The following is a 13,015-nucleotide window of genomic DNA, read 5'->3' on the forward strand; positions in this document are numbered from 1 at the left end:
GCTCCATCCGTCCGCTCGTACGAAAGCGAGCGATAACGAAACTCATCGGAACACAGGGGATGTGCTAAGGTCGGTGCTCCAGAGGAGGCCGGGAGCCGCCGGGAGCCCTGTGCCCGCCCCGCGGCTGCGGGAGCCCTGCCCGGGCCGGGGGAGGCACCGGCTTCCGAAGCACAAACCCCTTTTTTAGCCCAAGAACAGTAAAACGCCATTTCAGCGGGGACGAACCGCGGAACACTCACTCCGGCGCGGACCTCGCCGCGGCTGGCGGCAGGACGGGCCCGGTGGCACCGCCACACGTCGTCCCCCCCCCGCCCCCAGCCTGGCCCGGCCCGGCGACCGCCCGTGCAGGGGACACCCCCGGCCCCGCGCTACCTTGGCCCGGCGGAGCAGCAGCGCCCGCTCCCAGTGCATGGCTCCGGCCGCGCCGCCCGCATGGCCCCGCCGCCGCCGCCGCGCCCTACCTGCGCCCGCCGCGCCCCCCGGGGGCGGGCTGCGCCCGGACACGCCCCGGACACGCCCCACCGTGGGAGGGACGGGCGGCCGCGCCCCCCGGAGCGGCGGCGGGGCAGAGCCGGGGGCGGCGAGAGGCGGGCAGCGCCCGGCCGCTCCGCTCCGCCCGCCACCGCCCCGCGCGGTGATGTCCGGCAGCGTTCTGAAAGGTGAAGTCTAAGAACGACGCTGGGGACCATGGACAAAAAACAACCCAAAACCCCTGTTGTTGTTGTTTGTTGTTGTTTTCAAGCCACGCAAACCCAGCCCGGCGCCCGCAGAAGCGCTGGGTGAAGGGGCTCCCGTTCCCCCGCAGCACCCAGCGGCGGGATGCGGGCGCCGGGCAACGCCCCAGGGGATTCTACTTCAACAGCTACCAGCTCACGCATCGCTCACCCCAACGCAGAACACCCCTTCCACGCTTCTCTCGTGAATACACACTTTACAAACCAAAAAACGCTATCAGAGTTAATCCCTCCCTCTCTCCGGTTTCAATATTCTGTATTTATGATTTATCGCCACACAACTCAGGCCCCGCGGGAGAGGCAGCACCGACCGGCGCCAAGCAGGGTCAGCAAGGCTCCTGCCCGCAGCCTTACAGCGAGGTTCTCTGCGCTGTCACACCAACAGGAAAAACAATGAGACACATGGAAAACTCAACCCATTCATTTTCCAGAGGAGTTCAGTTGCTGGAAACCACAGACTATCAATTTTCAGTCTGTAGTGACTGCAGAAATATCAACTACTTTCTTAAGCGGGTTTAGTTGTAGAAACCCTGATCTCTGGATAGATTAATGGAAAATTAGTGCCGAGAATTCGTATTAATCAGTGGGACCAACAATATGCATGAAACTGGTACTGCACAGAGAATATCCCATCCTTCAGCTCTAGAGACGTAGTAGTAGTAGTAATGGTAGTACACTGGAGTAAGTACACTGTTGGAAAGATACCTCTTCTTGGAATTTGTAATTTCATTAAGATTTTCCCAGGATTGCCACTGATCTGATTTCTTTGTACAGTCTGGAAGGTCCTGCGTGCGCAGGGCACGGCTCCAGGACGTTCCTGCCCAGCTCCTCCCTGCCAACAGCTCGCAGCTCGGTTCACCGCTTCCCCAGCCTGCCCTAATCCCTCCAGCGCCACAGCGCAGGCTTTTCTATTCAGCACACTGATACAATCTTATTACTCCTCTTAATTGCCTTACAAAACAAGCTGGCTTCTCAAAAAGTACCCCATCAGTCCATTTGTAACGATCTGTACCTACTCAAGAGGAAGGAAATTCTAATATTAAGGGCAGATGAAAAAAAGAGATGAAAGTAATTTGAAATAACTGATTATTTTTTTTTTTTCATAAATAAATATTGTTGTACCTGGACAGTGAAAAGCTGAGCGCAAGCAGGGCTGACCCAGTACCAAACTGCTGGGCTGCCAGCTCTGCCACGCACCCGTCGGCTCCGAGCTGAAATCTGCATATTTCAGCACTTTGCAATAAAGAGTTTCTATTGGCTTAACTTACTCCCAGTTGTGTCTCGTGTGTGTGTGTGTAATTCATATAAATTATACTAATAGCACACTCTTCCTCTCAGACATAAGTTTTGTGAGAGAAAAAATTTGTAGAAACTTTCTCTTCCTCTCTTTTAAAGTTAATCAACTTCAGCATGTCTCCTTGGGTTATCTTCCTATACCTGTGACAGAAAATAAACCAGAACAGCTAGAGTAGGATCAATCATGTTGGGATTATTACTTTAGAATCACCAGCTGTGTGGATATTATCCTGGAATAACAAGAAGGGTTTTTTCCAATTAAAAAGGCAAACGGCTGTACAAAGTGCTATTCTGGAACAGAACTGAGATAATTTAAGCACTTTGTCCATATCGACGAGGCTTTAGAAAGGGCAGACTCAGCACAAACCGGGTCCGTCAGAACACTGGGAAATGCTGGTGCCATATTATTGATTTAAGATGACTGGCAATCTGTCCTGAAACAATGCTGGTAATTGAAATACTGTAATGGTCAATGTTGGTATAAAAATAGGGATTACAATTCAGTTAGTCCGTCTCCTTGCAATACAATTTTCCAGTCTATTGACCCAGTCCAGATGGGGTGGACCTGCATGGCCGCCCACCAGCCGCTGCGCTGAGAAGTGCCCTGGCCTGTGCCATGAGTCCAATGAAATCAGGTGAGGACCTTCTGCTTTCTCCCCCTCAAGATCTTACCAAATCCCTAGCACTTCTAACGCTGTCAGGCTTTTCTTGCTTTAAAAGTTTTCCTATGTACCTGTTCTGCAACACACAGCCCAAAGAGAAGCTATGATTTTGCCTGGTGTTGCTGAAGACTAAGCACGACGGTTCCTCCAAAGGTGTTTCACCCTTCTTTAAAAAAATGACTGCAGTGGACGCACATACCAGAGACCATCCACCAAGACCACCAGTTGTTTTTTCAAGCAATGAGGGCAGCTGGCTTAGGCAAGTGGCAGAATTCGGAGCCAGTCTGCTGCATGGAGATCGCTCAGCTGCTTCCACCGCCCTTACCTGGAGTTTTAAAAACGTGCCTGAGGAGCATCATGTTACTTGGAATAAAACACACCGGGCAAGGTGAGAGAGGGGAGCTGAGGATGAGAGCTGCGGCGAGCAGCCCCGGCAGCAGGTAGCCGTGGCCCAGCTGTGGGTCAGTCACCTCCTGCTCCTCCCCACGGGCAACCGGGGGCAGCCAGAACTCAGCCCCAAAAATTCAGAGGTTGTTTTATTCCTTTTCCCCACTGTGCTGAAGGCAGCACAGTGATAAGAGCAGAAAAATCCAGGAGACTCACAGAAAATCATAGGTTTCAGACTTCCTGTTTGGAAACGCGCCTCATTAGCAGCGTCATTAGCCACGGCCGGTGCGGGGACAGCATGGCCGCTCGGCGGCCACTCGCCTGGCACGGACAGATGGTCCCCTGCCTCTGGCACGCACCGGGGTGGAGACCTGCAGCCTCCGAGGACAGACACAAGACAGCTCATTAATAAATAAGATCTCTAATTAACACCTATAGGGAATGAAAAAATCAAGGGGAGAGTAAAAGCACATCCTTCGTGCCCGGCCAGGTCTGCAGTGACGGCGCCCACAGGCCCGTGTCGGACCCCACCAGGCTGGGACCCGCTGACCGGCACCTCGCCAGGCCACGGTGACACGGGGGAGCATGGAGGGCCCTCTCTGATCCCAGCCACGAAGTGAGGGCCTGGGTGCTGGTTCTTTGTATGCCCAGAACACCCCTATTAACAGAATGCTCGATATAGGTAATTACTTTTCACTTCCCTCAAGTCTCCTTACCCTTTCAGCTGGACGCAGAATTCTGTGCTGTCTTTTTAAGAGGTATGAAACTGAGAACCCGACCCTACGGCTGTAAAAAAACCAGAAGTCTCAATACAGGAACAGGGCTGTTAATCTCAGTGGCTTGTAATTACACTGTAATTTCTCATTTGACCCTGCATTTTTTCCTCATTTCTTTCTACTTCGGTATTTGTACAGTGCAAAAAATGTACTGAGGCCATTAGGCCTCATTATCATTACAAATCTGCATTGAACCACCTAAATGCACGTCTGTACGCATGTTTGTAGGAAGCCATGCACAGAATCCCCGTGCGGTACAACAGAGAGATATTCAAATACCACGAGTTACTGTGAGGTACCTTCAATGTATTCAATTAAATGCAATCGACAGCCAGAAGTCACCTCCCTGCGTGACACCTGCAGCACGTGACTCTATAAACAGCTGAGTCAGGGTGGTATCAACCCAACCGTCCCGCGAGCAGCCAGTGTGTAGTGTCCCTGCTGGACCCGATACAGATACAGCATATTGCAAAACAAAGTAAACAAAAAAGGTAATACAAATTACTCTGGTGACCCACCTGGGTGATGCAATAAGCTATTTATGACCTACAGTTGAGAGCGCTTTTTCTAATGCTTTGCTTTTGAAAGGATGTCACAGAATCACAGACTGGCTGAGGCTGGCAGGGACCTCTGGAGGTCATCTGGTCCAACCCCCTGCTCAGGCAGGGCCACCCCTCCAGGACCATGTCCAGGCGGCTTTTGAGTATCTCCAGGAATGGCAATTCCACACCCACATATTACATTTGTGGATATCTCTGTAATAAAAATTTGGACCTGTAACCCTTTTCATCTGACTGCTGCAACGCTGCCACACATTGGCTACTACCAACTCTTTGGCTCACTACTTATTTCAAATTGCATGTTTGTATCATCGCAAATCCTGCGTAACAGCATATGTAAAGGAGAAGATTTCTGTTCATTCACCTCAATCAAGTACAGAGAGAAGATCCAACTACTGCTGCACTGAACCATCTCTGGAAACACAACTCTCTGCTCCCCTGTGGATTCACTTTGGAACCCACCTCAGCAGTGCCCAGCGCTCGTAGATGCTCCTGGCTACGAAACACAGGCCTTGGCTTTACTGACAAGAAGATACAGAAGAAAAAACAAAGAACAGGTCCAGTGTGATTCCTCAAGACACACTGTGCAGGCATCCTGCAAAAATGTTATTGCCCAATTGTATCTTCAGAAACTACAGCAGCTTTGCATTTTAACAGGCTTCCAGCCACTCACCCTCGGAAGCTGCTGGTCATCGCTGCCAGCAACTGTTTGAGCTGTCCCTGTTCGCTCCTAAATCCAACCCAGAACCAGACCTGGCTCAGGGAAGCACACAAACAGATGGACACCTCAAGGAAGTCTTGCTGCGTGTTTTTCATAGTAGAGCTAGCTCATGCGTTAGGTTATAATTTGGGTTTCTAAAAGAAACCATCTTTGCCTGTGGGCAATTAACCCTCAAACCGTCAGGAAGATCAGCCTGGTTATGGCAAACGCCCCACTGTGAGAAAACAAAAATGAAAAATGACCCTGAAAAAAATACAAGAAAAAATTCCAGTACAGTCCCTTTGCCTGCCTAAGATCACAGCTGGGGCAAGGAACCACCACTGGTAACACCAGGAGGAAATGGCTTCACGCCTTACTCACAGCAGTTAAACAGCGGTGAGTGACGATGCCTGCAGCACGTGTGCGCTCACGGCACCTCTGCCAAGCCAGAACCGGGCGTGCAGGGAGGGTGGAAGATGCTGCTGCCACGTGACGACGTCCTTGCTGTATCAGAAAGGACCGCATGTGGATCCGTCCCCACCATCGTCACCTGCTGCCGAGGGAGCTCTGGGACAGCCCCTGTTCGCATGGTGTGATGGCCGATCACGGTGCCTCCAGCCCGGCAGAGCTCCCAGATCGAACACCCTGCCCGGGCACTGCGGGGAGGGAAACGCTGCCCTTGACCGACCGAGTCCGGGGCAACCACCCGTCAGAGTCACACCTTGCCCACCCACGGGCATCACCGAGCGCTGGCAGCGGTGGGGGGAAGGCACAGGCCACCAGGCCGGTCCCTCGGGCAGCACCGGGCACCAGCTGCTGCAGGGGACTGACGCAGCACCGTGCAACGTCTCCCTGAGGGTGTCAGCTCTGGCTCCTTTTTTAAAAACCCAACTGCCACCACAGACCTTACCTTCTTGACCTCAAACCTCTGAAATCTTGAGAAAAGGTATTTTTGAATGCACAAGAGTAAGGCTCAGTGGTTTGATTCAGTAACGGTTTTCCAAAGCTACAGAGAAGTCAAGAAGAAAATCATCAGTGCTGGTCGGATAAACAGGGCGCTAACACCAACATTACGGGCAAGGCAAGTCCAAGGGAATGAGTAAAACAATCTGAATGGAAAAACAGGGAAGAACTGAACTACACCCAAGAGCTTGCAGTAACTTGATTTTTGAGGTGAAAAAGGATGACACAGCAAAAGATACGGCCAAAATAACATTCACGGATGTTTATTTTAGCAGCTGCAGATTTTTAATCAAGGGGGGACTGCCAATCAGGTCAGAAGTCACAATAATGAGGATAGGAAATGAGGTAAAGCTGAACAAAAATTAAGTATAGGAACTGGGAGGAGAGGGTGGATTTGGAAACAAGTTTATACAAGCTTTTATCAGAAAGTGACCACATAAAATGAAAGGTCTTTTTTGGTTTTGTTTTTGTTTAAAAAAAACACCTCATTTTGATTCCCCCAGTACGTCTGAATCACGTCTCATTACCTTAAGCACAAAATGATTGTTAACACTTCCCAGGGAGCAGCTTGGGAGTTTTTTTATGCTTCAAGCTGCTATCTAATAAATACAGATTATTATTAGATCTTACATATTCATTTGTAAGGAACACGGTTTAATTTTCAGATTGCAAGTTAAATTTGACTTGCAAAGCAATGGAGCAAACTGGGTCTGGAGTCTGGGAGGACAAACGTCTCTGCGTGATCTCTCCCCACAGAACAGCCACATGCGAGAGCAAGGACTTCTCCCCCTTTTTGGGAGATTTTTCTCTGTTGAAGTTTAACATGCGAGTCATTTCCAAGTATTTAGTCTGAAGGGCTCCTGCACATGAGCACAACTACGGCACTTTTACGCTTATTTAATTTCTTTTTATTTATTTTCAGTTGTAGTATTTCCTGCAGGTACAACACAGAGTGTGACTGACTGGAACCAAAATTCATCCTGGAAGCAGTATTTCGGAGTTGCTCCTATCAACAGTTTATACGAAAAGATAAATATTTCAGAACAGCAGAATTCATGTTTCCTGTGAACATATTTCTTTGTCATTCCTGTATAGCATTTCTTGACTTATTGTTCCCGCATTTAAAGCCTTTCTAATATAACATGGACATAGTACATCAGCTAATATGACACTTCGCCAGAAAGCCATGCAATAGAGCTGGCTTCAGAGATTCCTTTCCTGTTCAAAAGTAGCTTGTTGTTTAGCTTCACGTGCTCCCACATTAGCACCCATTAAACCATGAGAGAGTTCCAAGTGCAAACTGAGCTGGTGAAGGGGCAGGGGGAGCAAGGGGTGTCACTAGAGCAGGAGACCCACAGGCTCTGGGGCTGCACACACACGGCACGAGCCTTTGGAAACCGGGGAGAGGAAAACACTAAGCCATGAGACACCAGAGAAAGGTGCGTTCAAGGGGTGACGAACACCCAGCAGAGTAAGGCAACAGGGCACTTGTCTAGAAATCCATAGCAAACACTGAATTAACTGAATGCTGAAATCACTATGTTGTTTTCAATATTCTTGTAAAAAGTGAGAAGCCTCATCTAGAACTCCACGTAGAGACAAATCTTACTGCAGCAGCATCTCCACAACTCAATGTGAAAAGCTCAGGCAGGCCACTCTGTGAGCAGAACAGAGACCTCAGAGCCCAGAACACGGCATCCTACTCTCACTACTTCTCCCGCTCGCCAGCGGTGATGGCCTGATGTTACACATGCCCAGAAGCAAAGTATGCAGACCTACCAATCTGGAATGTGGGATATAAATTCCACACACCACCACCACCCCACCCCAGCTTCTTTGCTGCCCTCTACCTCGGCGGTCTGTGCCACTTCAACTCCGCATCTCTGACAGCGCTGTTCCCAATAGCCACCTGTGTGTCACTTTTATTATGGAGACTAATGGATGCAGTGAGAAAAAACACACGCCCCAGCACAGGACATCCAGATCTTCCCGAAGGAAAATAATGAGTCTATTAAATAAATGTGATTAGACATACATGCTTCAAACACAACAGTAACACTACGCAATTTCTCAGCCACATCTTCTGCAGATGATATCAAATCCTAGACAAACATTCATCTACGGCAAAGGCAAACAGCAAAAAAAGGTCTGGATCCTGTATTTCTTTTTTCTCCAAACATTAGAGCCACACTGCACTGGAGAGCTAACTGCAACAACTGAAATTTGCGTCGGAGATCAGAGTGTCTAAGCCCCTACTGTCTCTCAATATTTAATAAATGGAGGGGGAATACAGCTTACTGCTAACTCAGACTTGTGAAAGGGCGATGCCCAGCTACACAGCTAAGCAAAACCAAGGAAAAGTACTTATTCATTTCTGAAGGTCACCGACTCCACGGGAAGCAGTACGCTCTTACTCTTTTTTTACCTGGAGGAAAAATATGATTCTGCAGTTTGTTTACTACTTCCTGAAAATCCATTTTGCACAGCTAAAACAGCAAACCATGGGGTCACATTTAGAAAGCTACAAATCCAAACGCCTCCGACATGCGGCTGCATTTACTGCCCCCTTCTTTCACCGTTCGTTGTATCGCACAAGCCAAGCCCCAAACCAGCACCAACAGAAAACCCCCAAGAGCAGCAGCACCGCGTTTATTTTGTTGACCGACTGCAACACTCACTCAGACAGGAGCCCTCCTCATACTCCCCAGCTTCCGAAGCGAGGAAAAGCTACATCAAGACAAGCGCAGCAGTTCAGCAGCAGCGCCTGGCGAAGATGCGACGTCTCCCGGCCTGACGGCGCGAACGGGGCCGCGTCCCGCCGGAGACGTGACCCGCGGGCACCGGCGATGCCGGGCAGCCCCCTCACCTTGGCGGGCTCGCACAGGTCCCTCTCGCAGCACACGCAGGTACAGCAGCACCACATCAACATCCCCGCCCGCCCGCGGGCAGCCCCGGCCCCCGGCACGGGCGGGGCCGCTCCCGCCGGTCCCTCCTACCCCGCCCCGGGGGCCGCCGGGGGCCGCCCGCGCTGCTGCCGCTGCCGCCGCCGCCACGGCCATGGCCGGCCCGCGGGACGGGGCTCCCGGCGCTGCCCGGCGGGAGCGGCCCGGCCGGCCGGTCTGCGGCTGCGTGTGACCCCGAGGAGGGGTCAGGGTACCGGCACCCGAGCGCGGCGACACGGGCGCTCCTCAGCACGGCGCGCCGGGCAGCGAGGGACGAGCGGAATTGAAAACGGAGATTCCAAGAGGCACAGCAGGACACAAATCCACCGACGAACTGGATGGTCTCTTTATAGCACCACCAAAACGCTGCTATTTAATAATCACCAAATACAATTTTCAGAAGATTAATGTCATCTCCTCGAAGGCTGAAACTCTAATTGGAAAGTAATTGTCACAGGAGGACCCGAGTGCAGAACAGAGCCCGCAACAGCACTTTAACCACGGCTGTCACGAGAACCTCACCACCTCCTCACCACTGCCCTCAACCTGCTCAAAGAAAAGGTCTTTTACTGCCATAAAGACCTGAAGCAAAGTCTCATCACCCCGTGTGCGACCGCTCTGACCCACAGCCCCTCACGCCACCGAGCCCGACTCGCAGGCCCCGTGGTGAAAAGCCACCCTCACCCCGCAGCTTCTCCCCTCGCTCTTCTCCCCGCTCCCACCGACAGCCCCTGTTTGCACAAACATTATTTATCGCTCACCCAGGACAGACGATCACAAAGCCAAGCCATACATAACCTAAGTTTGAGATCTGCAGAACCGTTAATTCAGAGCATGCAAAGTGCTCCCAAGGCTAAAATACCAGGAACCGCCAAATACGACAGATTGGAAGCGAGCTTTTAGAAGCGTCCTGCTGCGTTAGCCGTGCGGCACGTCTGCAGCTGGCATGGACACACGGACACAACTTTCCACGTCCTCTCTTTGTCTGTCCTTTTGAGCCAGGTGACTCTTAGGGCTCTGACGGACATTACAGTCGTTGGGTTTGGTAGGTTTGAGATTTGTTTTAAAATCATTCTCTTAACTTGCAGTAATGTACATGTAACATGAAGAAATTCTGCACTAAAATGTTAATTCATAAAATATAAATTTCATCAATGTAACAGAGAAAAATTTTCCCTGACTCAGAACATAGGCAATGTGGAAGAAAAATATCACGAAGAACAAAATTCAGTTTTCATTTGGAAAAAAAGAGAAAAAAGAGGAATTAAAACCTGAAAATGTGTCTGTAGAAACCAGCGTTAGAGGAAAAACAGCTAAAAAACCCATTGTCTTAAATTATACTGGTGTGTCAGATGGCATTTCTGGAAAAGCATTATGATGAGAAAACAAGTATATTGTAAGGGGCATTTAGAACAGGAATTGAGAATGAAAACGTTACATAGAAGAACAATAAAGTCTGATTCATGCAGAAGACCAGCCATGCTGGCGTGGAGATATTAGAAGGGACATCCACAGAAGCACGCTGTGGTGTTCGAGAACAGGACAGGGAGGGCAAGGGGTGAAGGGAAAGGAAGCGGGAGCTGGCAACCCAACAGCGCGTGGTGCGATTCTGCAGCGGGGCCGCAGCTGCCACCCCCTGCAGGGGGCTGTGCCGGTGGGTGCGGGGCTGTGCCGGCGGGTGCGGAGCTGGGCGCCAGGGGGGTCTCCCTGTGCGTTGGGCCGAGGCCCCGGGAGCACGGAGCATGGATGGAAACGAAAACAACCGAGCTTACCGCATTACCAGATACTCAACACTGCTACGTACTACCATGAAAATGACTGCACAAACCAGGAATTACAGGAAATCTAATTCAACTGACGTGTGTTGCCATTTCTCTGTGGGTATTCTCGGGGCTAAATGGTAAGAGGGTCTCTAAAAGTTGATTACCTTATGGGAAGATTATGATTTTGAGATTCCCTGACCATGAGAGCACTGCTCTAACAAACGGCACACAGAATTCAATCAATCCAGCAAAGTTGTAAAGAAGCCTTTTAAAAAGAAATGCTGGTATCAGTAGCTGACCCCTGCCACATGAGGATCCCACCCCACATCTGCACAAACTTTGAAACCAGCCATTCACCCAGGGCGTGCAGGAGAGTCTTAGGAGAGCGCGCGGCGCTGCATTGCCCAACGCCGCACGTCTGCCAGGTCACTTCTGACCGTATCAGCTGTGCTCTCCACCAGCCAGAGGCGAGAACCAGGCCAAAAGTATCCACCCTGTCGCAAGAGTCTGGTGAGAAATCTCGCTAAAAAAAACCTGTCCGGGCTAAATACAGAAACTGAAACAATTTCTATATTTAAGCAAGTTCAGGGCACAGACTAGATTTTGCATCGCAATCTAACACAATGACAAGAAATTAAAAAAAAGGGGTCACAGTTCACTTTTTCAAGGAACTGCTTTACATTCTTATGGCAGATTTTATTCTTGAGAAACTAACTAAACTGATAAACTTCCAGATTTCAGAGACCTTTTACCTATTAATGATAGCAGATCCCATCTAACAGAGTTGAACAGGAAGGGCAGTGAAATTTCTTGCACAGAATGCTATTAGCCTTATTTAGGAAGCAGTTTGTGTAGGATAGAATTTTCTACTACTATTCCGATAGATCATTTCACCGTATCACGCAACAAACAAACCCATGAAAACCCATGACAATATTCTCATTATCCTACTTAATATAGTCATACAGCCTTCACGAGCTTTACAGGGCAATGAACTCAAAACCAACCTACCAGGCTGAGTATCACCTCCATTAAGAGGAATCACTTTCACTCCTCATTGAAGAGGAAGGCATCGAAGGCATGTTTTCTTCAGTAGGTTTTGTTACACTCCCAAAACGCAGCAGCCGTGCGCTGATGTTCCGTGCTGCAAACCGTAGACTTCCACACCCACAAAGAAACAGAAACATCGTAAAAAGAGCACCGACAGCATCTCTTCCGGGCAAACGGGATTCAAACCGCCCTGGCAAGCTGCAGCCCCGCCATGAGCGGGCGCCAGTCTCCCGTCACGCTGCGCCCTCGCCCCGTCCCCCCGACGCCCTGTGCCGCAGGAGCCGTCGGCCACCACGGCAGAAGCCAGGTGGTGGGATCAAGCCTCGGTAAGGCGGGGGGACATAGACGTTTCCAGGTGTCCAAGCCGAGGACAGAAGAAGCCTCAGGAAGGGAGACAGCCCTGATTCCGGTGGGGAGGGACGGGTAGTTGGCACCCACGCCGTGCCCGGCCCTCACCCTGCGACGTCCCTTGGCTGCTGCCAGTGAGTCCCCACTGCATCAGCAGCAAGGGACATGCAGCGACCGCTGGCGTGTCTGCACTCTGCAGCCTGTCCTCCTGGAGTTACTCAGTAAAACTGGAGAGAGGAGCGATGGCGGGGCGGGGGGGAAGGGCAAATGAGCTTTGATGCAGCTTAAAAACTTATGGAGATTAGATGCTCATATGACCCCTACAACAAGATGAGAGCTCTTTCCAACACCGCTTAAAACCAAGAAGTTTAGGGACAAATACAATAGGGGCTAGATCCATATAGCTGGGGAAATCTGCATGCTGACAAATATGAAGTAATACAAAATATGAAATAAGAGAGTGAGAAACTGGTGGAAAATTCAAGAACTGAGTTGTGATCGTTCCTTCACCAAGCTGTTTCCTAAAGCGGTGCTCAGACTGTGAAGAACAGGCGGCCTCCATGCTCTCTCCCTCATCCCAGGGGTTTCACGCAGTGAGAAGCTGCTTTTGCGCACCTGAGGTGCACACCCAACCCATGGGAAGAGAAGCCAGCGTTAACAAGCGCCTCATAGCAACAACCGAGCAGTGCCCTGCATCAGTGAAACTGGGAAATGAGGACACCAAAAAGTAACAGTTACAGAAGACAAAACCCTGAAACTGAAACGGACAAGGAGTCTAAAAAGGCAGACTATAATTACCAGCAGAAAACTGGGCCAGCACCATAGCAGGACACC

General features: G+C 50.4%; 1 protein-coding gene across 23 annotated transcripts in view; it reads right to left on the reverse strand.

Annotated features, from left to right (window-relative positions):
• The window catches only part of TMCC1 (transmembrane and coiled-coil domain family 1), a 98,607-nt gene that overhangs the window by 15,047 nt on the left and 70,545 nt on the right, over nucleotides 1-13,015 (reverse strand). Inside the window, exon 1 of one of the 23 annotated variants that reach the window (XM_074602214.1) lies at nucleotides 8,945-8,996. The exons of 21 other annotated variants lie outside the window; for them this stretch is intronic. Coding sequence is in view for 1 of the 2 variants with exons in the window: in XM_074602203.1 (XP_074458304.1) it covers nucleotides 373-411 (39 nt within the window). In the remaining variant the exon portion in view is untranslated. Of the gene's footprint in view, nucleotides 1-372; nucleotides 489-8,944; nucleotides 8,997-13,015 lie in introns of those variants that run through there. One more of the 23 variants, XM_074602203.1, reaches the window with a different exon arrangement.

The sequence above is a fragment of the Larus michahellis genome, chromosome 10 (assembly GCF_964199755.1).
Source record: "Larus michahellis chromosome 10, bLarMic1.1, whole genome shotgun sequence".
In the NCBI taxonomy this organism is placed as follows: domain Eukaryota; kingdom Metazoa; phylum Chordata; class Aves; order Charadriiformes; family Laridae; genus Larus; species Larus michahellis.